General features: G+C 52.6%; 1 protein-coding gene, 1 long non-coding RNA gene and 1 other non-coding gene across 3 annotated transcripts in view; 2 read left to right on the top strand and 1 right to left on the bottom strand.

Moving 5' to 3' along the window:
- Positions 1-1,475: 1,475 nt before the first annotated feature.
- Positions 1,476-24,813, bottom strand: RTL1 (retrotransposon Gag like 1). The gene is made up of 3 exons (XM_032287377.1): positions 24,634-24,813; positions 15,074-15,135; positions 1,476-6,614 (listed from the first exon to the last, which is right to left on the bottom strand). The coding sequence occupies exon 3, from the start codon at positions 6,527-6,529 to the stop codon at positions 2,480-2,482; it is 4,050 nt and encodes a 1,349-aa protein (XP_032143268.1). The 5' UTR covers positions 6,530-6,614; positions 15,074-15,135; positions 24,634-24,813; the 3' UTR covers positions 1,476-2,479.
- LOC116557757 overlaps positions 9,312-24,813 on the top strand; it is an 82,467-nt gene continuing 66,965 nt past the window's right edge. The window contains exons 1-4 of the long non-coding RNA XR_004271681.1: positions 9,312-15,142; positions 16,274-16,345; positions 16,447-16,613; positions 20,372-24,218. This is a non-coding gene — a long non-coding RNA (uncharacterized LOC116557757). The remainder of the gene's footprint in view (positions 15,143-16,273; positions 16,346-16,446; positions 16,614-20,371; positions 24,219-24,813) is intronic.
- Positions 19,345-19,421, top strand: LOC116558108. Its single transcript, XR_004271841.1, has one exon. It is a non-coding gene; the product is annotated as a small nucleolar RNA SNORD112 (small nucleolar RNA).

Here is a 24,813-nt window from a genome sequence, read left to right as displayed (position 1 = left end):
AAAGACCAGCCGCCAGGAAGGGGCCTCCACCCTGGCTCTGTCCTCAGCGCCTCTGGAGCCCATTCTGGGCCTTGATTTCTCCAAGTTTATCCTGGGAAAGTGACAAAAGAAGTCTGTGGATAGGGCTGGGAGCGCTGAGTGCCAGCTGTGCCCAGCACTATATTCCTAACTCTGAATCCTCACGGCAGCCTTAATGGGTTGGAGTGACAGATGAGGAAACTGAGGCTGGGAGAGCCCTTTCTGCAGCCAACCAGTGGAGGTAGAGAGAGGCCCAGAGGTGTAGCCCCTGCCTTTGAACCTGGGGATCCTGACCATGATCTTCTGGTGCTGCTATCAGGGGTAGATTCTTCAGACAGGTGGATGGTGGTTGACAGCTAGGCATCCCTAGGGATCCATGAAGGTATCGGGAGCCAGTGTGGGGCTGGGGAGTGCAGGGAAGGAACAAGGCCGAGCTTGCAGTGCCAGCCCTGGGCTCCCTTGGGGTGTGTCCTTGGGCAGGGGCTCCTGCTGTGTGCCCAGTAGGTCCTGGTGGGGTAGGAGCAGGAGGCGGAGCCGTGCTGCCTAGGGACTGCCATGCTCCCGTGCCTCCTGTCGGGGACGGAGTAGGGTCCCTTCCATGTGGGAGTTGAGAACTCTGGGGCCAGGTGGAAATGGCTTCCCTAGGGGATGGGGCTGCTCTGACGCAGGCGAACTGGGCCCCTGCAATGGGGTGGGGTGCACTGGGAGGTTGGAGGCCACTCGTGGGTAGGTGTGACCCATGGCCAGGAAGAGGGGTCAGCGTGTGCTGGCCTGTAGAGCGGGAGCCCAGAGTGGGTGAGTATCACCTGCCCTGCCTCCCCAACTCCCTGTGGGACCCCTGGAACCCCCTGCCCAGGGCAGTGCACCCTTACTCTCACAGCTGCCATTTTGCCACTTTGGGGACAGCATGACCCTTCGGAATGGGACCCTTTCCCTCTCGGGGGGAGGGGTCAGGGACTGCTTGGGACCAGGGCTTGTGGGCCCTGCAATGTGGGGCTCAGACCACACCTCATTTCTCATATGGCAAGGAGGCCAAGGCCAGAGGCAGGATTTGGGTTTTGGGGGTTCCTTTTCTGGAACCCTAAGGAGAGGCAGCTCCCACTCTCCTGCCTCCCATTTCCCTGAGACACCTTTTTTGTCCACTCTTCTCTTTGAGATGAGCTTGTGGGGGGTGTGCATCCCTGGTGGCCTCAGTGAGGGTGGGTGCCCTCCCACAGCAGGAAGAAGTGCCCAGCATCCTGGGGGGGTGACTTCAGGAAGGTGGGGGAGGCCTGCTGCCATGTGCCACGCCCCCATGGGGCTGTTTCAGGGAAAGCCTTTCCCACTCCCACCCCTCCTGCCCAGCCCTCTTGCCCCCTCCTCCACCACACCTGCCCCCTCGCTCCTCCCATGCCTGTCCCCTCCCCTGCCTGTCCACTCGTCACCCCCACTTTTAGAACAAACTCCACAGTCCGACAGTCTTTTATTTTGCTTTATTTGAAGAGTGCAAAAAGATTAGGGGGTGAGAAAGTTCAGGGCGGGGAAGGATTTTCTCCCTGTGCAAAGCAGTGCCGCCAGAGCCTCTCTGTGACTCGGCAGGGTCCCCTGGGGGTCTGTGTGCTTTCTGGGACCCCCAACACCCCTGCACTGTCCAGTGTTCAATGTTGGGAGGGGAGGCGTCCCTTCGCTGCACAAGTCTGGTGAGTGGCACTGGTACATCGGGAAGGGGAGGCGTCCCTTCGCTGTACAAGTCTGGTGAGTGGCACTGGTACATATCGGGAAGGGGAGGCGCCCCTTCACTGCACAAGTCTGGTGAGTGGTGCTGGTACATCGGGATACCCCAAAGAGCGGCTTTGTCCAGGTAGGTCCAGAGCTCAGGGCCAGAGGAAGGCGGGGTCTAGAGAGCTGACGCGGTCGTGGTGGGGGCGGGCTTGCTTGCAGGGTGGGATGGGGGCGAGGGAGGCACTACATCGTCAGATATTGGGAGGTTGGGGGTGGGGGTGAGGGGAGCAGGAGCCCAGCGGTGGAGGTAGAAGAAGTCAGTGGAGCACCAGAGGTCAGTGTCCCAACACGGCACAGGGTGGCCGTCACCAGGCCGGGTGGGGGCCCTGCACCTGCTTGCTTGGCTGTGCCTGCTATACCTGCTTCTTCATTTGGCCGTGGGTCATGGGGTCACCTCCTGTTCGCCACTGCTTTCTCCCTCATGGATGTCACTCCCGGGCACGGGCCCGGGACCTGGAGAACTGAGTGCTGGCAGCCCAGGGCTGGCGCCAGGCCTCTGAGGACTGACTAGTCTGTTGGCACAGTGGCATTGCTGGTTGATGAGTTGAAGTTGTTGCCCTTCACTAGCAGGTTCCTCTTGGGTCAGGAGCAGCAGGAAGGGAAGCGAAGCAGCCTGAGGCATGGGGAGGCCAGGGGGCTTCAGAAGGCATTGGGGCCAGAGAAATAGAGGGGACTCTTTGCTGGAGATGGGGGGGCGTCTTCAGTCGAGGTCAGCATCTTCATCCTCGTCAGGCAGCTCTTCCAGCCTGGCCTGCTCACTGGGCTGGCTCCCCCAGGTGGGGGCGGGCAGGGCCTGCCTGTAGATCAGGGTCAGGAACCGGCTCAGGGCCCTGGCGGCCTGCTCCCGGCTGAGCAGGTGCAGCTGGCCGTCCGCACTGCGGATGTGGAGCAGGCGGCTGCTGAGGAACTCCAGGACCTGGGGGTCCATGAGGTGGCGTGGGCGGAGTGGGTGGGCCGCGGCCGCGTGGCTGGGCAAGGCCTCCTGCACGTCGTTGTCCTGCTTGTCCTGCGAGGTGTCTTGCAGGCCGTCATGCAGGCCACACTGACGGTAACGTTGCAGGTCGTCTTGCAGGGCTTCTCGCAAGACGACATCCTCATCGCCAACGACGTGCAGCTCCAGGTAGCGGTTCTCACGCAGGGCGGGGAGGCTGCCCTCCCGGGGGGTGACTCTCACACCGAAGAACTCACACAGCGTCAGCCAGAACCCGGGGGTGAACTGTAGGCCTCGGTGGGTCTGGGGCTGCAGTGCGTTTCGCTGCCAGCGGCCAGGGCCCAGGAATAGCTCAGCCAGCTCCTGTGCTGGGATGGTGTTTGCGCCTACGAGGGCGGGCATCTGGGTGAGCAGCTGGGTGATGGCCGTCGTGATGCTACTGCCCGCGACGAGGGAGGAGTCCAGGAAGAGTCGTAGGGAGCGCCGGGGCTGGGGCCGAGCCACCTGCATGGCGGGTGCTGGCAGCAGCGGGAGGCGCCGCCTCACCCGCAGTAGCACGAGGATGGACGCCAGGGCCAGGACGTTCTTCCAGTACAGGAGGCCTCGGAAGAACTGCAGAATGACGGCCCTGATCTGGGCCATGCTGAAGTGGGCGAGGAAGCTGTTGAGGAGCTGGTCGATAGGAATCACGGCCAGCAGCTCTTGCTGTAGGGCCTGTTCATTGGCCTCATCCTGGTCTTCATTCTCTTCTTCCCCGGATTCCGTTGACGGATCCATGGGGAACCCCCTCGAGGCCAGCAGCAGGGTCTGCCTGGCAGCCGTGCTCCTCCGGAAGGCTCTCCTCCACCGGAGGTTTCTCGAAGGTGGCAGGGCTCGGCCGCCATCTTGTTCTGGCAGCTCCACGACGTCAAAGTTGAAGTGGGAGAAGAAGAAGACCCAGTGGCCGGGGAGAAGTACGGTGAGCCTGTCATTATTCAGAGAGGCTAGATCCTCTGTGTTGAGAAGGATCATGATGGGCTCCTCGGTGTTCTCCAGGTAGCGACACCACACCATGAAGGCAGCCCGTATGGGAAGGATCTTCATCTCCATGTGCGAGTACTCGACCTCGATGGGGGAGATGCTGCGGGAGTAGAAAGCACAGCAGGCCCTCCTGCCGGTCTGCTCGTCAATTTGGATCAGGGAGGCGTACAGGCCCGTGCCGGTGACACCGGTTTCCAAGTAGAATTGGTTCTGGGGCTTGGGGTGGTGGAGGAGGGGCGCCTTGCGGAAGGCCCTCTTGAGGCACTCGAAGGCCTCCTGCTCCTCGGCCCCCCAGTAGAACTGGTAGGAGCTCAGCAGCTGCCGCACCAGGGGCTCGGCGATGATGCTGAAGCGCTCCACGAAGTGCCGGTAGGGGAAGACGAATTCCATGAAGTTCCGCAGAGAGAGCCTGGAGCCAGGGGTAGGGTACCCTGTTATGATGGTCATGACGTTCTTGTTCAGTTTCACCCCTTTGGGGGTGACGACGAAGCCCAGGAATTCCACGGTTTGGCGGTGGAACTGGCTCTTGTCCAGGGAGCAGTAGACGTTGTGATGGCGGAAGCGGACCAGGACTTGGCGGACGTGGTGGAGGTGCTCCTCCTGGCTCATTGAGTAGATCAGGACTTCCTGGCCATAGGAAAGCACGAGGAAGCCTAGCATGTCCTTTAGGATGAAGTGAATGACGTTCTGAGGGATGATAGGGTCTGGGGAGAGTGCGAACGGCTGGTAGCTCTTCATCTCTTGAAGCTCCAAACCAAACGCTGCTTTCCACACATCTTCGGTGCCGTGCACATTCACGCTTTCCTCCACAATGGTCCCACGCAGCTCCAGTTTTGTGAACCACGTGGCTCCGTGTAACTGGTCAAACAGTTCCGGAATCATCTGTATGTAGTCCTGTCTGTCGGTCAGCATGTCCTGCAGGTCCCAGTATTCCTCCTGTAGCCTGGCTCTTTCTTGCATCCTGGCACTCACAGGTTCCCAAGGCGCGGTGGAGGGACATTCGTAAAAGGTCTCGCTGTGATCACTGTCTCCAGCCTGCTGAAGCTCAGAGGGCTCTGATTCAGAAAGATCATCGGATCCGTCTGAGCTTGGCTGGTCGGAAGTCTCATCATCTGCTTCCTTCGGGTTAAACACGTCGGCCAGGTCTGAGTATGGGTGTGGCAGTCCGGGTAGCAGGCTCATGCCGTGTCTCTCCAGGGCGATGCATGGCGGGGGTGGGCGGAAGCAGTTCTTCAGGCAGTAGGGAGAGTGGAAGGTGCAGCGGCCTTTGACCCAGTCGACCTCTGGGGCATGGACTCGGAGCCAGCGGATGCCTAGGACCACAGAGAAGTTTGGTGAAGGTACGATGTCAAATTCAATGGACTCCTGGTGGTTCTGGTGGATGCATACCAGGGGCTCCGTATAGAGCCAGACCGGCTCGTTGCCAATCAGCGAGCCGTCCACGGAATGGATCGGCTGAGGGTAAGGCTTTTCATAGAGCTCCACGTAGTGCTCTTGGGCGAACTTCTCATCCATGAAGTTGCCGTCGGCTCCCGAATCCACCAGGGCCTGGACGGCGACGCTGTGGTAGGGGTTCACTCTCACCATGAGCAGCAGGAAGAGGTGGGCGCGGTTGATACCTGGATGGACTTCGCTGGGCAGCCAGCTGCTGACACTCCACCTCTCTGGAGCAGGTGAGTCGATCCAGGTCAGGTTCCGGGGCCGGGCCTCGGGGGGCAGCCTGAGCATGGCTCTTCTCTCCGCCAGCTTCTCTTCTATTTGCAGGATGAGCATAATCAGACTGTCTAGGGATTCCGGCTGAGGGACCCGGAATAGATAGTGCCTGATCTCCTCGTTGAGCCCCTGGCACAGGTGGGCCTGCAGGACTTCATCTGGCCAGCCCAAGATGGGTACCAGGCTCTGGAACTCATCAATGTACTCGGTGGCCGAGCGGCCGCCCTGCCTGATACTGAACATGGCCTCTTCTGCCACACGAAGTGCCTGGCGGTATTCAAACACCTCCGACATGGCCTCCAGGAAGGCTGGGAAGTCTCCGATCAGGGGGCTGTCTTCCTGCACTAGAGCTCTGGCCCATTCTAAGGCCAAGCCGGAGAGGTGGTCGATGACATACCCAACGCGTAGACGGTCGTTACAGAACTTTCTTGGGTAGCTCTGTAAGGTCAGTTGGCAGAGCACGATGAACTCGTGGAATTCTCTGCGATCCCCGGAGAAGTGCCTTGGGGCGGGCAGTTGGCCTGCAGTGATCCCTTTGATCAAGATCTCTTCTGCTACTCTTTGTTGCTCTTTGAGGTCTTGCATTCGGAAGTACAGCGAGATGATGGACCTCACCATGGCCATAAGCTCCGCGGTAGAGTGCTCGGTCTGGTTTTGCCCTTCTTGCGGAGCCTCCTCCCTTGCCGATTCCTTCAGGTCAGTGTGAGCCTCTTGCTCTTCTTGGGCTCCCGATGGGTTGACTGATGCTTCTTTCATCCTATCAGATGCTCCACTGAGTGGATCCCCCCTTGCCTGGCGTGAAGCGCTGCATGACTCCTCCAGGTCTTGGAGTAGGTCATTGGGTGGATCCTCTATTTCCTTATGTGGGCCACTGGATGGCTCCTCCATGTCTTGGAGTAGATCAGTGGGCATCTCTTCCCTTTCCTGGAGTGGGCCGCTGGGCGGCTCCTTCATTTCCTGGGCGGGGCCGCTGCCCGATGTCACCTCGGTGGTGCTGGATGAGCCCTCGGAGGACTCCATTTGTTTTGATGATGGATTCTTATGCTCCATCATCGTCTCAAATGAGTCTTCAGAGGGTTCTATCATTTCGTCGGATGGAAAGGAGTGTGTTCTGAAGATGGGTAAGGCTGTGATGGTGTCCAGTCAGCCGCTGGGACTATGGAGATAGAACCTGGGGGTGGAGGGGAGTGGGGAGTAAAGGCAGTAGTTTAGGGTCTCGCGAGGTGGCAGTGCCAGGTTCTCAAGGACAAATGAGATGCTCAAGGCATCAGAGTAGGGAGAAACTGGGGAAGGCCTTCTTGTATCCAAACCAGCCTCCTTGGCTGGTCACTTTGGGGCACCCCCAGGGAGGGAAGATCTGTCAACCCCTGACCAGCCCCCCAGGCTCAGTCAGTCTGCTTGTCCTGTCCGTTTCCCCCAATCGATGTTGGAAATTCACAGCCCATAAATTCTGTGGAGTGACCGGCCAGGAGCAGCCGCCGTGGCAGGCGGGCACCTGGCAGGGTGCACAGGCTGCTCCATTTCACCCTGGCACACACACCTGGTCACTCCTCCTTTCCTGCTTTGGTCAACTGAGAATCACAGAGGTCACCTCTCAGCACCACCCAAAGCCACTCCTGGCAGGTTCAGGGCTCTGGAGCAAGCCCAGTCACCTTGGTTGTGGAGTGGGAATCTCTAGCACAGATGCCTACTGTTCACTGGGGCAGTGGAAGAGGAGAAAAATGGGCACTTGTCCACTATCCCGTCAGTTGGGTCAGCAGACCAAAATAGCTCTTATTTCCTTCCCCACGTTCTAAATGGAAATTTCAGGGGGTGTGTAGAGGTCTGGATTCTTATTTTTTTTCCGTAAAGTTTATGACATACCTACTATGTGCTGGATAATTGCATATTTGTTACTTGCTTCCAACTCAGACTTTTGGCCAATTTCTCTTTCTTGATTTGGTCACCTTCCAATGCTATGTTCTCCCAAGCTCTGAGCTGATGAGGAGACCTTCAGATAATCTCCCTCTCTTCCTGCAATCTCCACTCTCCCAGGACTGCCCTCTTTGTGAGGCTTCTGGAGCTCCCACATCTGGCCTCAATTTCACCAGTGCAAGCGTGTTTGCACGCCTCTCCCATCTTATCTCCCGGGTCCCCTTCTTCACTCCAGTGGGGCTGGTCCCCTCATTCTAGCAAGTATCTTTTTCTCTCTGTTGCTGGTTGCCCCCTCCCAACATAGACACGTATCTGGCAGAGTTGGGACACTGAGTTGGGGCTGGGGCAGCATGCAACATCTTTGGAATCTGATGGTCCTGGAGTGGATTTTTTAAAATCTAATGTTGGGTAGTTTTAGTGGGCTGAGACAGAATTGAAAGAGGATGTCTTGGTTGGGGTCATTTGCACATTTCTTCTCTGCTTGCGCAGAGCAAATTTGAGTTTTGATTATCTGATAGATTAGCTGTATAGTTAGTTACTGCTCTTCATAATAAATTTAACACCTTTTGTTACTTGTCAGTTTTCTTCTTAGCCACTGGATCCATCTGTAAAAAAAACATGCGTTTCCCCCTTCCATGAAACTCATTGGCCAAAATCCAAGCTTTCCAACAGGATACAAAATTCAGATCTGCTGTTTCTCAAAATTAAGTACACCCTTGCTAGCATGACACTTCAATCTGATCATGCAGTCTCTCTGATTAAAGCCTTCCACTGTTTATTTACTGTCTGCAATATTAAATCCAAACCTTCTAGCATAAACATATCTGACATGTAAACTCACCAAAACCATTCTCTGGCTAAAATGTAATGGCCTCAACATAATATAAAATTCTTATTTTGTCATTCCTCAAGATAGAGATCACATTTGTTTTAAAAGCATAGTATATAAATTAGCATGGTATAAGAATTAGATCCATTGTCACTGGAATCATCACTACCACCAGAGCAACATATACACAGCACACTTCGTAAATTAACCCATTTCCCCTTCATAAAATCCCTCTGAGGTATGCATTATCACTGTAAAATTCAAACCTCTAATATAAAATTCTGATTGAAATACAGAATTTAACTAAGTAATTCATCTGCAGACTCATCTATCAGGAATAAAAATCTCAGCATGTCTCTCACTTAAAACCTTTTATTGGTGAAAATTTAAATTTCTTAGCAAGATGATTTAAAAACGAGATTATGCACCTTCTTAATATAAAGTCTACACTCCTTAACATATTTACAAATTCAACCATGTGAATGATTAAATCCTTCAGTGTCCCTGCCTTCAACTCAAAATCTAATATCCTTGGCATGTTAGAAAAAGCTTAATACTTCTTAACATCAAAGTTTAAACTGTTAGCAAGATGAATAAAGGTTATCTCATAATTTCTCTTTAAAACATACAAAAATTCATTTTTATTGCCTATAATGTAACGTTCCAACCACTTAGCATAAAATAAAAATTTTCACTATGTAATTTACTTGCCAGCTGATTGATACGAACCCCCAAATTTCATCAGGTCACTCCTAAAACCCTTTATTAACTTAATTCCAAACCTCTTAGCATGATATAAAATTCTGACCATGTCATTCTCAAAATAAAAAGGTCACACTCCCTTGCAAGATACACGTATTTACTCTTACAACATCTGCTTAAACCTTTATTCTATCTCTTAATTACCTAAGACATAGGGTTTAATTTATTTATTTATTTTTTTAGCATAGAACAATACATTTTACCAGACAATTTCTCTGACTACTCTACCCAACACAAAATTTCTACCATGTTACTCCCTTAAAAATATCTTAATGGGCCAGGCATGGTGGCTCACAGCTGTACTCCCAGCACTTTGGGAGGCCACGGCAGGTGGATCACTTGAGGTCAGGGGTTTGAGACCAGCCTAGCCAACATGGTGAAATCCTGTCTCTACTAAAAATACAAATATTAGCCAGGAGTGGTGGCTTATGCCTGTAATCCCAGCTACTTGGAGGGTTGAGGCGAGACAATCACTTGCACCAGGGAGACTACAGTGAACTGAGATGGCGCCACTGCACTCCAGCCTGGCAACAAGGGAAACTCCCTCTTAAAAAAAAAAAAAAAAAAACCTTAATGGCTGAAATCCAAATTCCTTAGCATGGCATAAAAATGTGATCCTGTCATCCCTCAAAATAGTGTCCAAACTTCTTAGCATACTATGTACATTTAAGTATATAACTCCTCTTTATAAAACCTGCTATCTGTAAATGACCCAACTCCTCAGCATGGAGCGCTGCCTGGGTGCCCTCATACCCAGGGGACGGACGCCTCTGCTCAGAAGTGGTCTGATGCTTATTCATTATCTGGTTCATCAAATCCAGACACCTTAACTTAAAATCTGTTTACAATCCAATATCTCTGGAGACAAAACTCATCAATTTACTCCTTAAAACTCTTTACTGGCTAACATCCAAATGCCTCTGTGTAAGAATTCAACAATGAGCTCATCCCCCACTCCAAATAGAACACTTGAATGCCTTCAGCTCTCACATAAAATCACATCTCCTTAGCATGTGAGAAAAATCTGATCAGATCATCTTTATCATAGAAATCCTGTCTTTTAGCTAGCCAAAATGCAGGTGTTGGAGCCTGTAACTTCTCAACTGAAAACTTCTCAAACTTTCTTCGTTGCCTGTAACATAAAGTCCCAACTACTTAACACAAAATGGAACAGTTTACCATGTAATTTTTCTTCAGGAGAGTCTATTAAAAATCCAAAATCTCATTCTGTTACTGCTTTAAGCCCTTTATTGGCTTAAATCCAAAGTTGTAAACATGATATAAAAATTTGATCATGTCATCCCTTAAAATAAAATTCACACTTCCTAGGTCAATTTATAAAATTTGATCTTACAACTCCTCTTCAAAATCTTAGTGTCTCTTAATTGTAAATGGAAGAAAAGTCAAAATTCTTAGCATAAAATATGAATTTTATTTTGTAATTTACTGCATATTATTTATCAAATGCAAAAAACTCACCAGGTCACTCTGTTAGAACTTTTTATTGGCTAAATCAAATTCCTAGGCGTATGCAAAAGTCTAATCATATTGGAGCCTCAAAATAAATTCCAAACTTCTTTTCATATTTGCAATATTGATCATGTAACTCCTCTGGTTAAAATCTTTCAGCTTTGGTGTCAACATTAATCTCATCTCCTAGGCAAGCTCTGCAGGCTGAAATTGGTATTCCCACAAGACAGAAAGGCACAATATTTGCGCATGATTGTTAAATTGGTGGCTGTGATTTTTGTTTTACAATTTCCAGTGTTTCTTTCTTGCTTGTAATATGAATCCCAAAGCCATTATCCGTAAAATATATTTTATCATGTTTTTTCTGCCCACTTATCTTCTACAAGCAAAAATCTCATCATCACATTTCTTAAAACCCTTTGGCAAAAATCCAGACTCCTTAGCATGATATAAAACTTTGATCCTGTCATCTCTCAAAATAAAGTCCAGATTTCTTCCCAGGAAACTCAAATTATGAAACTCTCGCTTAAAATCTCAACGTGTTTTCATCACTACAAAAAGCCTCACCATCTTAGCAAGGCACCCACTTTTAATCATGGCAGTCCCAGCTTCAAACCTGTCAAGTTCCATGTCTACAACATCAAATCCAAATGCCTGAGCATGAAATGAAAAGGGGAGCAAGTATTTCTCACGTTGAAAATCGTTAGATTGCTCTTATTAAACCATAAAGCTTAAGTTCCTTTCGCACGAAACCAAAACTTTTTCACCATCTACAGTTTCCAGCTCCCATTTCCTGTTCCTCATGCTTCCCTCTGAAAAGACTGAGTTTCCCATTCTCCAGCCTCCAAATGTGTTTCGATTTTATTGTTCCCGGATGTTAATTTATTTCTTTTAACCAAGTCCCTCACACAGAATTCATCAATTCATACAGCAGCATGTCCTGATTGTTTTTCTGGGCCAGGCACAGTGTTGGATCCCCATGGAGGGAAATGGAGGCAGACCCATCTTGCAGATCATTACCTGGGAGGACATGAGGCCCCGCCCTGGAGACGAATACCCCACTGGAGGTGAGTGGGGGCCTTGGAAGCAGGGCGAGGGCTTCCCTCCACCCCTGCTGACCACTCGCCTCTCTGGGAGGTTCTGGGCATTTTTGGGGCCTGTCATCCCAGTTTTGGCTTTAGGTGGGCACTACGGGCATCCCACCTGGCTCCAACTGCCCACCAGCTGGCCTGCCAAAGCCTTGGCCCTGCCTCTTCCCTGGACTTTGTGGAAATCATATTCTCAGTCTTTCAAATGTGACTCAATTCATGATGTTCTCAAATCTCATGACAATTTCTTTAAGAAATGTCTACTGATTTGGAAATTCCCACCTTATATTAAAAAAAAGCCCAGAACTTAGCGCACCTGGTTTGGGGTCAGAACTGCCTTTGAGGTCTTCAAGTGGGACCCTCTTCCCCGCAGCACTCAGAGATAGACGCCCCAGCCTCAGCACCTTCAGTGCCCAGCGCCTCGGTCGGGTCAGCTCCTTGCTTGCCTCTGAGCCAGTGGCCCATTGGGTCAGGGCTGCCAACGTGTGTCTATGAAGGGTTGGGTGTGGGGGGGGCATGGGGGGGACAAATCCCTCAGCGAATACCTCTCTCTGTCAGCTCGCCTGTACAGTAAAGGAAATCTGATTTTAAAAATAGAGCTTGGAAGAGGAGATGAGAGGATATTTAGGAGCAGAGTTCAGCCTGGGGCGGGGGGCGGGGGTGGAAGAATTAGGGGAGAGGTGAGGACAGGGGAGAAGGGTGGGAGGCCGGGGGGCTGTGGAGGAAGGTGAAGCTGGTGAGGATCAGGGAGGCTATGAGGATGGAATGGGAAACAGGGGAGATGTGGGTTCTCTGGAATGCTGGCCATGGCCCCTTTCGTGGCCTCCAGAAATGAGCCCAGTCACACCTGGGGCCCCGGCTGTGTGGGCTGCCAGGATGGGTGTCAGGCAAAGACCCCTGTCCATCTTGGCCTCCCTGTAGGTGATGCTCAGAGCTCCTGGGGTTTGAGGGACATAGCTATGGGTCTTAGGGGTGAAGTGGCCTCAAAATGAATATCCCCTGGCAACTTCCTCTGCTACCTGGCCTGCTGGGCGTAGCGTCATAGTGAGGGTGGGCAGGCAAGGACCCTGGGAGGGTTTGTTTTTACTGATTGATTGTTGTTATTTATTGATTTTGTTGAACTCATGTCAAGGTTAAGATGAGTCCATGGCAACTTGGGAGCCTTCCTGTTCATACCTGTTCCCTGGTATGAACAAGTGTCAAGGACAGGTCATTCCTCTGGTGCAGCTTGCTAGGTGGGTGTGGGTGAGGAGGATGGAGAGATTCTTGGAGGCTTCCTGAGGCCCTCATGAGGAGCTTGGATTGGGTCCTGGGGGTCCTAGTGGACTGTGGAGTCTGCAGGGGCAGCAGCCTGGCATAGCTCATGTTAGAGTCCCTACCCCCGGGACCCCTCAACCCTGCACACTCCTGACTTGTGGCTAAAGACGACATGAGCCTTGCGGGGTGGGAGGCCATTGGCATCTCGGCCCAGGGCAGCCCAGACTCGGACACTCCCCCTCTACCACTATGGTCTAAACTAACGTGCTTGAATGCCAGGCCCCGTGGGCCTTGAACATCATTGCAGTGATGGGGAATTACAGTAGAACTAGGGTGTCCCCAGGGCGTCTCTAAATCCCAAACCACCCAGCAGGGTGGGGTCTTCTGCAGAGGAACCCCCAGCCCCTCACCTTCCTAAGCCATTGAGGTGACGGGCAGTGCCCGGGCCCCACAGTGCTCTTGTGCTGTGTCCCTGCCCCCTCCACGCTTGACTGGCAGCTCCAGGGGGCAGCTGGATCACTCTGCCCAGAATAACCCTGGGAAGGGGACCGTGCTGCCTGTGGGAGGGGCTGTGTGAGGGGTCACGGGTGAGCTTGTCCTTGTCTTGTCCAAATCAGTGGGGCCAATCAGCTGCTCCTTAGGCTGATCTTGCCTTTCAAGGCAAGTGGACAGGGACAGGCTTGCACCAGCTTCCTAGTCTAGACAGGCACCGACTGTCAGTGTGAGCTTCCTCTCCCAGGTCCTCAGTTTCCCCAAGTCTGCAGGGAGGGTTTGGGCGGTGGTCTTCTCACTGTGCTCCTGTAGCTCTGGGGTTCCTAACAGGTGCCTGTGGGGGACTGCTGGGAAACAGTAACGAGGGGAGATGGCTGGCCCAATAGGTGGAGCTCAGGGACATGCATTCCTGCCTCAGTTCCACCAGCTGCTCCTCTAAATTGGGGTCATCGTATTATTTCATTTAAACAGAGGCTGCCATATGTGAGCAATGGTTGAAAACACAGACTGTGGTCTCTTCTAATGCTTGTCTTGATAGGGGTCTCAGAGTGGAACGTGCTCGTCTCGGTGGGCTCTCTGCTCTCCCGGTGGGCTGCATGGACAAGCCAGGAGGCTGTGGGCCTAGGAGTTGGCTGTTCTTAGAGCAGGAAGGTGGAGACTGCAAGGCAAACAAGGAGGGCCCGGCCTTGGGGCCTGGTGGAAGCAGGATGATGAGAGCCTGGCTAACCTTACAGAGCCTCCTTTTCCCGACCTACAGAGAGGCAGGAGCACCTCCTTTCGAGGGAAGATGGGCATGTTAAGCCCTTTGTTAACTGTAAGTGCTGTAAGTCAGGGATTGCTGCTGTCGTTAGGATTCTTATCATTGCTTCCAGAACACCCACTGTAATTGTAATGGTCAAGATTTGGACAGCATTTCATGCACGGTGTCAACTTTAGTCTTCCCATTAACCCCACGAGGGGACGATGCCCTGCTTTGAGAGTGAGCAAACCAGAGTCCAGGGGTGAAGCTGGACTGCCCTGGAGCCATAATGATCAGCGATAACGGTGCATGGGCCCGGGCCATGGGACCTTCCCCAGGAAGGGTAGGCTGGTGGCTGGAGTTGGTGAGGGTATATGCGGAGATGGAATGTGACCCAGATGGGCTGATTAGATGTATTTATTAAATACATCCTAATGAGTCTCTGAGTGTCTGCTCCGTGTCAGGCATGGTTCTAGCCACTCACCCCTGAAACTGACTTTGCTCCTTGTGAGTTGGGGGATGTGCTGCCGTCTTACAGAGTTAGCTGGGATTTGGAGGGCAAGGTGCCGGCACAAGTCCCCAGAGAGACAGAGGCAGGGTTTAAAGCCAGGTTTCTCGTCTCTCCCCTAGTAGACGGTGAGGGCAGGCGCAGATGCCCAGAGTGTGGTTGGCAGTTGCCCTCTGGGGACCTGTTGGGCCAGAGATGCCAGCTTCATCCCATGGCATTGATACGGCCAGCCTTGTGGCCTGAGGGGTGTCCATACCACAAGAGTGGGGGTCTCAGTGTCTGCCTCCATCTCCCCCAGAGGTGCGTGCTGTCACTCCCAACTCATTCTGGCTTATTTGGTGTTGGAGGAGGGAGAGGACAGCTGGCCCAGGACCTTCTAATTATAGCTGTTGAAGTATGCGAATCGAGGCCTGGAGTGCCCAGCACCATGTCGTGGTTTTTTCTTACAGACAAATGAATCCTTTAACCCTTCTCCTGAGCTCCAGCCCATCCCGTTCACTGCCCCCACTCCCCCGCCCACCCGCCCGCTCTCTGGGGGAGGTCGACCTGGGACCTCCGCTCCATGTCTTACCTTGGCTGCAGGCGCTCAAGTGGATCTCCTCTGGTCCTGTGCGACTCGAACCTCACTGCTTTCTGAAAAGTTATTGAATACATTTGTTTCTTTAATTATGAAAGTCCAGTCTTTTTGACACACATACATTTTCCACAGTGGCAACCACAGTGCACACACAGCCTTCCAGTCTGCTCTGCTTGCCTGCCTCTCTGTCGTGAGCTGCTTTTTTCCACGTGGCTACCTTGGGGACCCCCCTGATGTTTCCTGAGTGCTTACTATATGCCAAGCGCTTCTTTCAGCATTTTACAGGTTTTCACTCGTTCAGTCCTTCTGAGAAGCTGTGAGGGCCTTCCTTTCATGATCCCCATTTTTCAGAAGAGGAATCCAAGGCCCTGGGTCATACATCCACCCGCCTGGGCCCACGCTCACTGAGGCAAGGCCTCAGTCCAGCCAGACCATCAGCCTCGCTGGCGTCCTCACTGGCCTTGGCCCTGCAGCCTTGCTTCTCAGCTCCTGGAGGCCTCCTGCTCTTGATGGATACCCATTTTGCTCTCTAGCAAATGGATGGAAACATTTATGTGAGTCTGGCTTGGTGGGGTGGCTCACACCTGTAATCCCAGCATGTTGGGAGGCCGAGGTGGTTAGATCATTTGAGGTCAGGGGTTTGAGACCAGCCTGGCTAACAGGGTAAAACTCTATCTCTACTAAAAATACAAGAATTAGCCAGGCATGGTGGTGTGCGCCTGTAATCCCAGCTACTCGGGAGGCTAAGGGAGGAGAATTGCTTGAATCTGACAGATGGAGGTTTCAGTGAGCTGAGATTGTGCCACTGAACTCCAGCTTGGCCAACAGAGTGAAACTCCATCTCAAAAAAAAAAAAAAAAAGTTTCTGTGAGTCTGGGCCTGGGCTGTGCTGGACTCTGAGTAAATCTCTTAGCTGCCTGAGCTGCAACTCCTTCCTCCTGACCCCGCCACCTGCATGGGCCATTCTAAGTGGCTGCGTCCCAGGCTGGTCATCCCTTCCCCGATCATCCCAGCCCCGGGGGTTTTTGTCCTGCTCCCTCATAGTAATCTGCAGTGGTGACTCCTTTGTCTCATCCTCCCTTGGCACACAGTAGGGCTGCTGGCAGCAGGTGAGGCCTGGGACAAGGGCTCAGAGAGTCAGGATGGGCTTTGGCCATGCCACTAAATAACCAGTTTCTCTTCTCGCCCTCCCAGGTGGTGTGAAGGGGAGACGGCTGCCTTCTCCTGGGAAGGGAGCAGATGCCTGGCCCAGGACCAAATCAAAAGGTCTGAAAAACGATATTCCTTTTCCTAATGTGTAAATTTACACAAATAGCACATTTGTAGATTCCTTAGAATGGAACTAACTGAAGCCCTTCATTCTGCAGCTGAGGCTCACTGCCCCCAGTGGGCAGTGGGTCGGGGTGTTCCTGAGGCCAGGTCGTGGCCCAGCCCTGCTGCCCCCAGGATGGCCCCTGGCTTGGAGGGGTGTGGGGCCCCGTTAGTCTGACGTTGAAGAAGACCAGCCTTCCAGTCTCGCTTGGTGGCCTGCCAGGTATGCGTGCTCTTCTGTCTTCCACCCAACACCCACTTTGGGGAGGCGGGGTCTGAGAGGAGTAGGGGGTCATATAACCTTAACATAGTATATTATCCCAAAATCCAATACCCCTGTTACTCTTGTCTGTCTGCTATGTGAAACCAAGGGCGGTGTTAAAGTTTATCACCATGATATACAGATGTGCGTGGGGACATCTGGGATGGGGCTCGGGGGTCCACCTGGGGGTCAGAGAGGGCAGACTCTGCTTAGCGGAGATGGATGACTGCGGACGTGTGGCTATAAATCATCCTCCCCCTCTCACATAGGGTGGGGATGGGAACTTTCAAGAGTTGCCTGGATTGATACCTTAAAGGAAATAAAATATAAAATGCTTGGCACATGGCAATGCTCAACACATGTAGAAAAGGCACTTATTTTAGGTGGGTCTGCCCCTAAATGGCCCTTTTGTAAGGCCTTTTGTAATCCAAAGGGAAGATGAGGGGAACAGGGTCGGGGCAGAGGGGAAGGGCGCTGTTAGGTTTCTCAGGGCATTTTCTCCAGGCAACAGCATGTCTTTTATGCGCACTGCCTAGGTTTCTGTAGGCTTTGAGAGGAATGGAGTGTTGCATGCAGGTAACCTCAGTCTGGGCACTGCATTTTTATTTACCATAAAAATATTTTGTATTTGCCGGGTGCTGTGGCTCACACCTGTAATCCCAGCACTTTGGGAGGACGAGGCATGTGGATCACATGAGGTCAGGAGTTCCAGACCATCTTGGCCAACATAGTGAAACCTCGTCTTTACTAAAAATACAAAAAATTAACTGGGCGTGATGGCACCCACCCGTAGTCCCAGCTACTCGGGAGGCTGAGACAGGGGACTCGCTTGAACCCAGGAGGTGGAGGTTGCAGTGAGCCAAGATCGTGCCATTGCACTCTAGCCTGGGTGACAGAGCGAGACTTTGTCTCAAAAAAAAAAAAAAATTTTTTTTTATATTTGCAAAACCAACACCCCAAGGTTTTCACAGGAACCAAACCCAGTCCAAAATATAATAGCAGAGCCTCGTGTGCAGGAAAGGCGATTAAGAGCGAGGCAGGGCGGCCGAGCGCTGGCTAACCTGTCTCCCATTTCTTCCGCGCAAAGTCATGGTTGAAAATAGGTGTCTACCTGGCAGAGGGGAAAGAAGTTCTCGAAGGCCCCTGTCTGCATTAGCTCAGTAAGAAGGGAGACATTGAACCCATGAACGAATTAGTGGCTTGTGCAGATGGAGACAGACTGAACAGGACGGGGGTGCCAGCTGATCGGGGCGTAAAGGCGGCTGAGTTTTGTGTTCTTGGTATGTCACAGCCTCAGTGCCTCCCTATGTAGGCGGAGTATGCTTGTCACATCCTTGTCTCATGTGTAACCCGTACCTGTTTGAGGATTCTGAGAGCCTGTGACGACTGCAGGGGACCTGAAGCTTAGTGTGTAAGCAGGAGCGGGGGACGGGGCGTGGTTCTGACTGGGAGCCAGGGTGCCTCCTCCGGACATGGGGGTGGGCAAGGGTGGGCAAGGTTGCTTCCCGTTCCCCTGGAGCTGGAAGGTTAGAAACGGCAGTGCCGTTTAGCCACAGTCCCTGTGGGTTAGAGTCAGGAGGAAACATGGCAGTCGTGTATTTTGCACAGGAATCAAGCTGTCAGGGGTGCGGGGAGGCCCCAAGCTCCGTGCCAGCAAGCCTGCTTGGCTGTGAATGCGAGCCGCCGGCCGCAGCTCTCCAGAGCTCCTCGTCCCCACGCCCGGCCCTATCTCATGTCACATTCCCCTGAGGTCTCATTCCACTCGGCTAATCTCCAAGAACTCCGGCCAGGGCATTGGCTTTCGGGTCCTCTTAAAGACCAAAGAGGAAAGCGCTCCCCAGTGAGTGCCAGGCAGCTTGGGAGGGATTTGGGGCTGTGGGTGGTGAAATCACAGCCCTGGGCACACACCTGCTGGCCCCATGTCACTGACAGTCTGCTCAGAGGCTTGGGGCTCCAGTTAAAGCACATAAATATTTTTTTTAAAAAAAGATATTTGGATAAAATAAATTCCCTGTGTCTGCAGAACTTGCTCTGGGCATATGTACCCACTACCAATCCGTTAGCAACCACGCTCTTTGCTTTGTATTTGTAAAAACAGAAACCAAAACAACCCACAAGCGAACAAACAAATTAACCCCTCACACACAAAATGCTTATTCTAATTATGCAAGAAATGCATTGATAATTAGTACACTCATTAGTAAAAATCAGACCCCTCGGATAAAGCCATCCTAATGCTCCCCTCAGTCCCTCCCCAGCATCCCCAGCAAATGAACTGCTCTCCTCAGTTTCAGGAGCCTGGCTCCAGATATTTTCTCTGTGCATTTGCATATGTAGATGCATATACCTCTAAAATCTATTCCTTTGTTTATTTTTTACCTAAACTATATCATAGTGTATATTTCCTCTCCAAGCAGCTTGCGTTTCTTCCTTCTGCCTAGAGATAGTAAAGATCACTATTCCTTCTAACGGCGCCCCAGTGTCCCGTGGGCTGCGCACACCGGAGTTTATTCAATGACCTGATTCCTGGCATGAAAGCCTCAGGTCCTTTTCCCCAGTGGGGGCAACTTGTGGAGGCAGGTGTAAGTAATTTCTGAGATTTGGGTTTGGGGAGTGGGCTCATGAGGGTGTATGACATTATTACAGATGAATATATCAGTGCATAAATTAGCAAAATAAAAGGGGGCCTTTCTGGACCAATGATGAGACGGTGTTTCTGAACAAAGGATGATGATTAATCCAGTTCTGCACAAAATACTGAGGTCCATTAGAAGACAATAGGTCTTGGCTGCTCATTCTTTTTAAGAGCTGTTTAATATTCCATGGTATGTATATGCCATTGTTGATTTCGCTCTCCTCTACTGTTGAAAACCCCAGCTGAAAGTGCTCCGGGGGCGGGGAATGAGCAGACAGAAGCTTTGGTCACGGTCCGAGCTGTCAGAGTGGGTCACCGATTCATAGGTGTTCATTAAGTCATTTTTTAAAAAAAGAATACATAAAATAAAAATGGTCTTTATGCAGATCAGTGAGGAAGCGTGTCACAAATTGAGGTTTTCATTAATACAATTCTGCTCAACCGATGCCTGATAAAAAAGATCTAAGCTGTTCCCCCTTTTTTTGTTGTTACCAATGACACTGCAGTGAGCATTCTTGCAGCTAAATCTGTAAACACATCCTCGACTGTTCCTTTTCCCCGGCTTCTTAGAGATGGTGTGGTGGGTTAAAATTGTTTGCAAAAGTTTATTTTCATGGAGTGATCTTTCTAAAATGGCATTTCGACCTTGTTCCTGTCTTGCTTTAAAGCCTCCATCTGACTTTCTGGAGCTGCCGGATGGAGTCCAAAAAATAAGGCCTTATCCTGGCATGGAAGACCCTTTAGGGTCTGGCTTGGAACTTGCCAGCCTCAGCCCCTCGCCTCTCCCGTTCCCTCCAGGTGCACCTCGCCTCCATGGAGCTCCCTGCTCCTCTCAGGGTTCCCTGCTTGGCCATGCCTTTTTAGGCAGCTTCTCCGCGGCCTTAAAGAGCAGGCTTGCAATATTCCTGTTGGGGAGCTCAAAGTTACCTGTGGCCCCAAAACACCATGTTCAAAAGCACAGCAAAGCCCTGTCCCTGGAATTGGGATGCCTCATTGACATGCTCTTCCCAGTTAAAGGGAATGTTTTGCATTTTTCTAGAATTAATGAAAATATTCATCACCCCCTTCCTTTGTCCCTTTCTAGAGCCCTGGGCACCCCAGTGTTGCCTGGATCTGACTCTGCCTAAGTGAAAACTGCCTCGAATTCTTTCTTGCACCGATGGGCAGATGGGCAATGTCCGAGGATCATGTTGTCGGCCCTGTGGCGCGGGGTAAGGCTGCAGTGTTGTAAAGCTGCAAACAGCCTTCTGGGTGGGGTCAGGCTGGCATCCCCCCACTGCCCCAGCCTGTTCCATGCCAGGTTCCCCTGCCTGCTGTGTGCAGGGCCCCAGAACCCAGGGTTATGGGGTGCATGGGCAGGAGTTGCATCTCAGTGTTGTGAGTTTTGAGGATGACATTTGGGCGTGATTATAGGTTGGAAATGGCTGATTGCCATTATGGCTTCTCCTTGCCAGGGGTCTGGACCCAAAACAGGAGAAGGACATGTGACGACTGGAGTAGCGGTGAGGGGCTCTGGGGTAAGACAGGGCTGAGAGGGAGCGTGTGGACCTCTGGGACAGAGTTATATTCTAGAAAGAGCGCAGGCTCTGGGGGAGAGGGGCTATGAGGCTAGGCAGCATCCCCCTTGGGAGCTTGTCAGGAGTAGCAGGAGGCACTGGCAGTGTTCTGGGCTTTTCGTCCCTTTTTTTCCCTCCCAGGGGAGGGGAGACGAGGCACTGTAGGGAGCGAGCCACCCTGAGCACAGACCCAGCTACGAACAGACATCGGGCTGCATGTCCTTGGCAAATCCCCAAGTGTTTCTGTGCCTTGGTTTCCTGATATTAAAAAAAAAAAAAAGACTCATAATCTCTCTCACACAGAGCTATTGAGATCTCAATGAGGAAATAACGCAAATAAATCATCCAGCACAGCAGCCAACACACAGTACCCGGCAAAACTCGGTGGCTCTCCGCATCTTACCCGTCACAAAATGCTTAGCCCCTCCTGGAGACAGGCAGCCGCTCCCTTTCAGGGCAGGGAGACCCAACAGAGGAAAACAAAAACTCCAGAGAGAACGCGAGGGGGAAATAAAAGCTGGCGCTTCACCCCCTCCCAGACACCTTCCCAGGGAAACAAACGTGTACCTTCCCCAACACCTGGGGGCCAGGGAAGGGGTGCCCCACCGCTTTTCATCCGGCTTTCCAAAAAAGTTTGGGAAGAGTTTATTTTTACGTAAATAACGTATAAAAAGTCAGAGTGCTCCTTGGGCAGATTTTTTTGAGGCTCATATTTTATAGACTTTGGCAAGGGTCGCTCAGAAGGAACAGTGGTTACAGTCTCCAGAGGTTCATAATTCCTGGAAGAACTTCTGGCTAAACCTGACTTCTCCTAAATTTCACAGAAAATTCTCCCTGGGCTGGGCTCAGCCTAAATGAGCTTTTTGTGCGTTGGTCCAGCCGCACTAGTGGGTGTATGACTTGCACATTGCCTTTACACAAAAGTGAACCTCCTCGGCCACTGTGCACAAAGGCGCCACTCTCCGAAATGTTTGCTTTATTTACTTGGGAGCGTGAGCCTGGTTGGGCACGTCTGACACGGGGGATATTTCTCCGAGGCTCTATGTAGGGCTGCCCAGCTCTCTGCAGTTTCTTCCTGCGCTTCAGGCAGAAACCCATGTCCTAACTTCCTCCAGCACAGGGCAAGGGACCCAGAGCAAAAAAGGGGTAGGGACACTTGTCCTCTCCCTGGCCGGCAAGGGCTAAAGAGCTTGCTACCCCATGGCGGTTGCCTCTAAATAGGGATTTGGGTGGGTGACTTTTCACATCTATGCCAAAGCCCTTCAGAACTGTTTCTGCACCACCAGCTATCCTGAACCAGAAATCCCTGTTCACAGAATTTCCCAGGTGGGTGCCTCTCGTTCTGCACCCCTCCCCCATTTATGTAAACGTCACTCTCCCAAACATTTTCACACCAGCAGCTTCAGATCGCCCCTTTCATAGGTTAAAACAGCAACACCAACAAGACCAACATAAACGGAGGCTCTGAGAAACAGTTTTTCCTGAAGGGCTTGCAGTGCCCAACCGAGCTGCCAGGGCCGTCTGTCTGTCTGTTCCCGGGAAGGCAAACCAGCCTGCACGCTCCACCAGCAACGCGATGCTGCCCCCCCACGGCGGGTCAGGGCAGCTGTGGCGACCCCAGGGCTGATAGATTGGGTTGTCAGGAGCGGGACAATGAGGCGGCAGTGAGGAAGGGCTCTATCCTTTAATGGCTCTGCCCTCCTTGAAATTTTTCTGCCCCACAGAGGTGCATCTCTGCTCCTGGGGACCCTGGGCATTTCACAGACAAGGAGCCCTGGCTGGCCTCACAGCCATCCCCCATATGCTCTCACACACACGCACACACACATGCTGAGTGCCTGTGCTGGGAACAAAGGCAAGAAAACTCCTTTAGAAACCGCAAAACAGAGGCTTCTCTAGCAGAAGTCCCCTGATAAAGGCTCTGTCCACCCACAGTTCCTGGGAACCGAACCCCTGTGAATGGGCCAGAAAAGGTGGCTCCTGACCACAGTGTGGGCTGCATTCATCAGCAGGCAGGCCCCCCAGCCCTGCTGCTGTGCGAGGAGCTTTCACGAGTCCCCAGAACATCCAAGTCACAGTCTGGCAGCTGGCTGTCTCTGTGGCTGCTGCTCATCCTCCAGAATAGGGCCCCTGAAACTGCCAGACCCCCTCCCTCTACTCATTCCATCAGTCTGCCAGCCTGTTGTCCCAGAGGGGACACAGGCCAGCTCTGTGGGCCCAGGAGCCAGGGAAGGTGCTTGGCCACTCTAGGTGTCCTGGCCCTCGAGAGGGGAGTTGGCTGCAGGACAGTCCTCACCTCCCTCCACCAAGCCCTGGGCACTCACCCCCATTCTCTGCTCCTCTCCCTCATTGCCTCAATGGGACAGAGGCACCCCGCCAACCATCTCTGTGCCTTTGCCATTTAGCCCAGGGCAGGCTACTTGGGAGAGGCTGTACAGCCTTGCACTGACCCCTACCTGGTCCCCTTTGGCCACCTCGCTCACTTGCCCACTCGCCTGCCCGGGAGTTGGTGCTGTGGGAGCTTCCTAAAGGCCTAAACATGTGGGCTGCCAGCCCGGGCAGGAAGCCATGCTGCAGCCTCCTCGGCCATGCACCAGCCTGCCTGTCTCGGCTCGGATGCCTCCTGTAACAGGGAGCTCCCTCTCCCTGCAAGCAGCCTGCTCAGGGCTGGCATACGGAGCTGCTTTGCTGAGCCCTCCCCCGCCCTTTGTATCTGCCTTCTCCTTGGCTGTGCGGCAGTCCCCTAGCCCCCTCTGCCCTCCGATCTCTGCAGGCTGCAGGCTCCCTCTCTTTTCAGTCTTCTCCTTTCTGTGCTGAATAGCACAGCCCCCACCAATGGTGGAAACAGGTTTGGGGGCCTCTGGACCTCTGCTAACACCTCTGCCTCTGCCCCTCTAGACCTGGGACAGAGCCCTTTGCCCTGCCGTTCTGCAGGAAGCCCAGGGGAGGGCGTGGTGCTCCCCTCCTGTGGCCAGCTGCTCCGTGTCTATCTGTTCAGCAGCTTCTGAGCCCTCTCGGGCTGTTTTATGGCCCCTTTTCCAGTTGCCAGGGAGAACACTCTCTATGCAGCCCCCTGCCTTTTCTGCAGGAGCTGCTGGACTCCTGGCTAGCCTGGTCAGCCCTGTAGCAGAAGCAGGAGCCGCAGCAGGCAGCCGCGGCAGGGCTGGGGTCCCCTGAGCCAGACAGACCGGCTCTCTAGCTGCAAGACAATTCCCTTTACTTTTCAGAGTCTCGGCTTTTCCCCTGTGAAATGGAGATGAGAGTTTCCCCGTCACCGGCTTGAACTGAGGACTAAATGAGATAAGTGTAGCCTTGCACACATCAGACACTTCATCAGTGCTTGTGCAGTAGACGATGGGACCCAGGGGGAGCGAGGTATGTAACAAGTGTCGCAAGACAGAAAACAACCTGGCCTTTCAAGACCCTGCTCCAAATACAAACGGGGACCTCTCCTGGCAGAGTCCCCTCTGCTGGCTTAATCGCACAAATCAAGTCAGCCGGAGGCAGCCCCTGGCCTGAAGAACTCACAGTGGATGCAGCAGGCGGCAGAAATGACATGCAGAGCCCACATCTGCATTTAATAGACTGAGAATTTGCATTGTATATAACAGCACGAGGGGTAAAGCATGAAGGCATAAAGGAACATTTTTCCCAGCAGCTTCCTTGAAGGGCCAGTTTAGACAGGGAGGGGTCTGGGGAGGAGAAACCCAGTGGGGTCCGGGCATCCTGTAGACTATAGAATAGACACCCATCCACACACTCGTCCCCCAAGCCACCGCACCGTGCCTACCTTCCCCGGGCCCAGTCCCGAGCGTGAGGCTGGGATGAAGTGATGCCAGTGGCTTCCTGTCGTCGAAGCTCAGTCGGTCTGGTGGGGGAAAGAAGCAGGGACTAAGTCACTGGAAATTGAGGTGATCAAGAGGGGATGAAGGCGTGGAGATTTACGCAGCCCCATCTTGGAGCCAAGTCC

The sequence above is a fragment of the Sapajus apella genome, unplaced genomic scaffold, assembly GCF_009761245.1.
Source record: "Sapajus apella isolate SASKATOON/1434 unplaced genomic scaffold, GSC_monkey_1.0 scaffold20, whole genome shotgun sequence".
Taxonomy (NCBI): Eukaryota; Metazoa; Chordata; class Mammalia; order Primates; family Cebidae; genus Sapajus; species Sapajus apella.
This window is presented reverse-complemented; position numbering and strand designations above follow the sequence as displayed.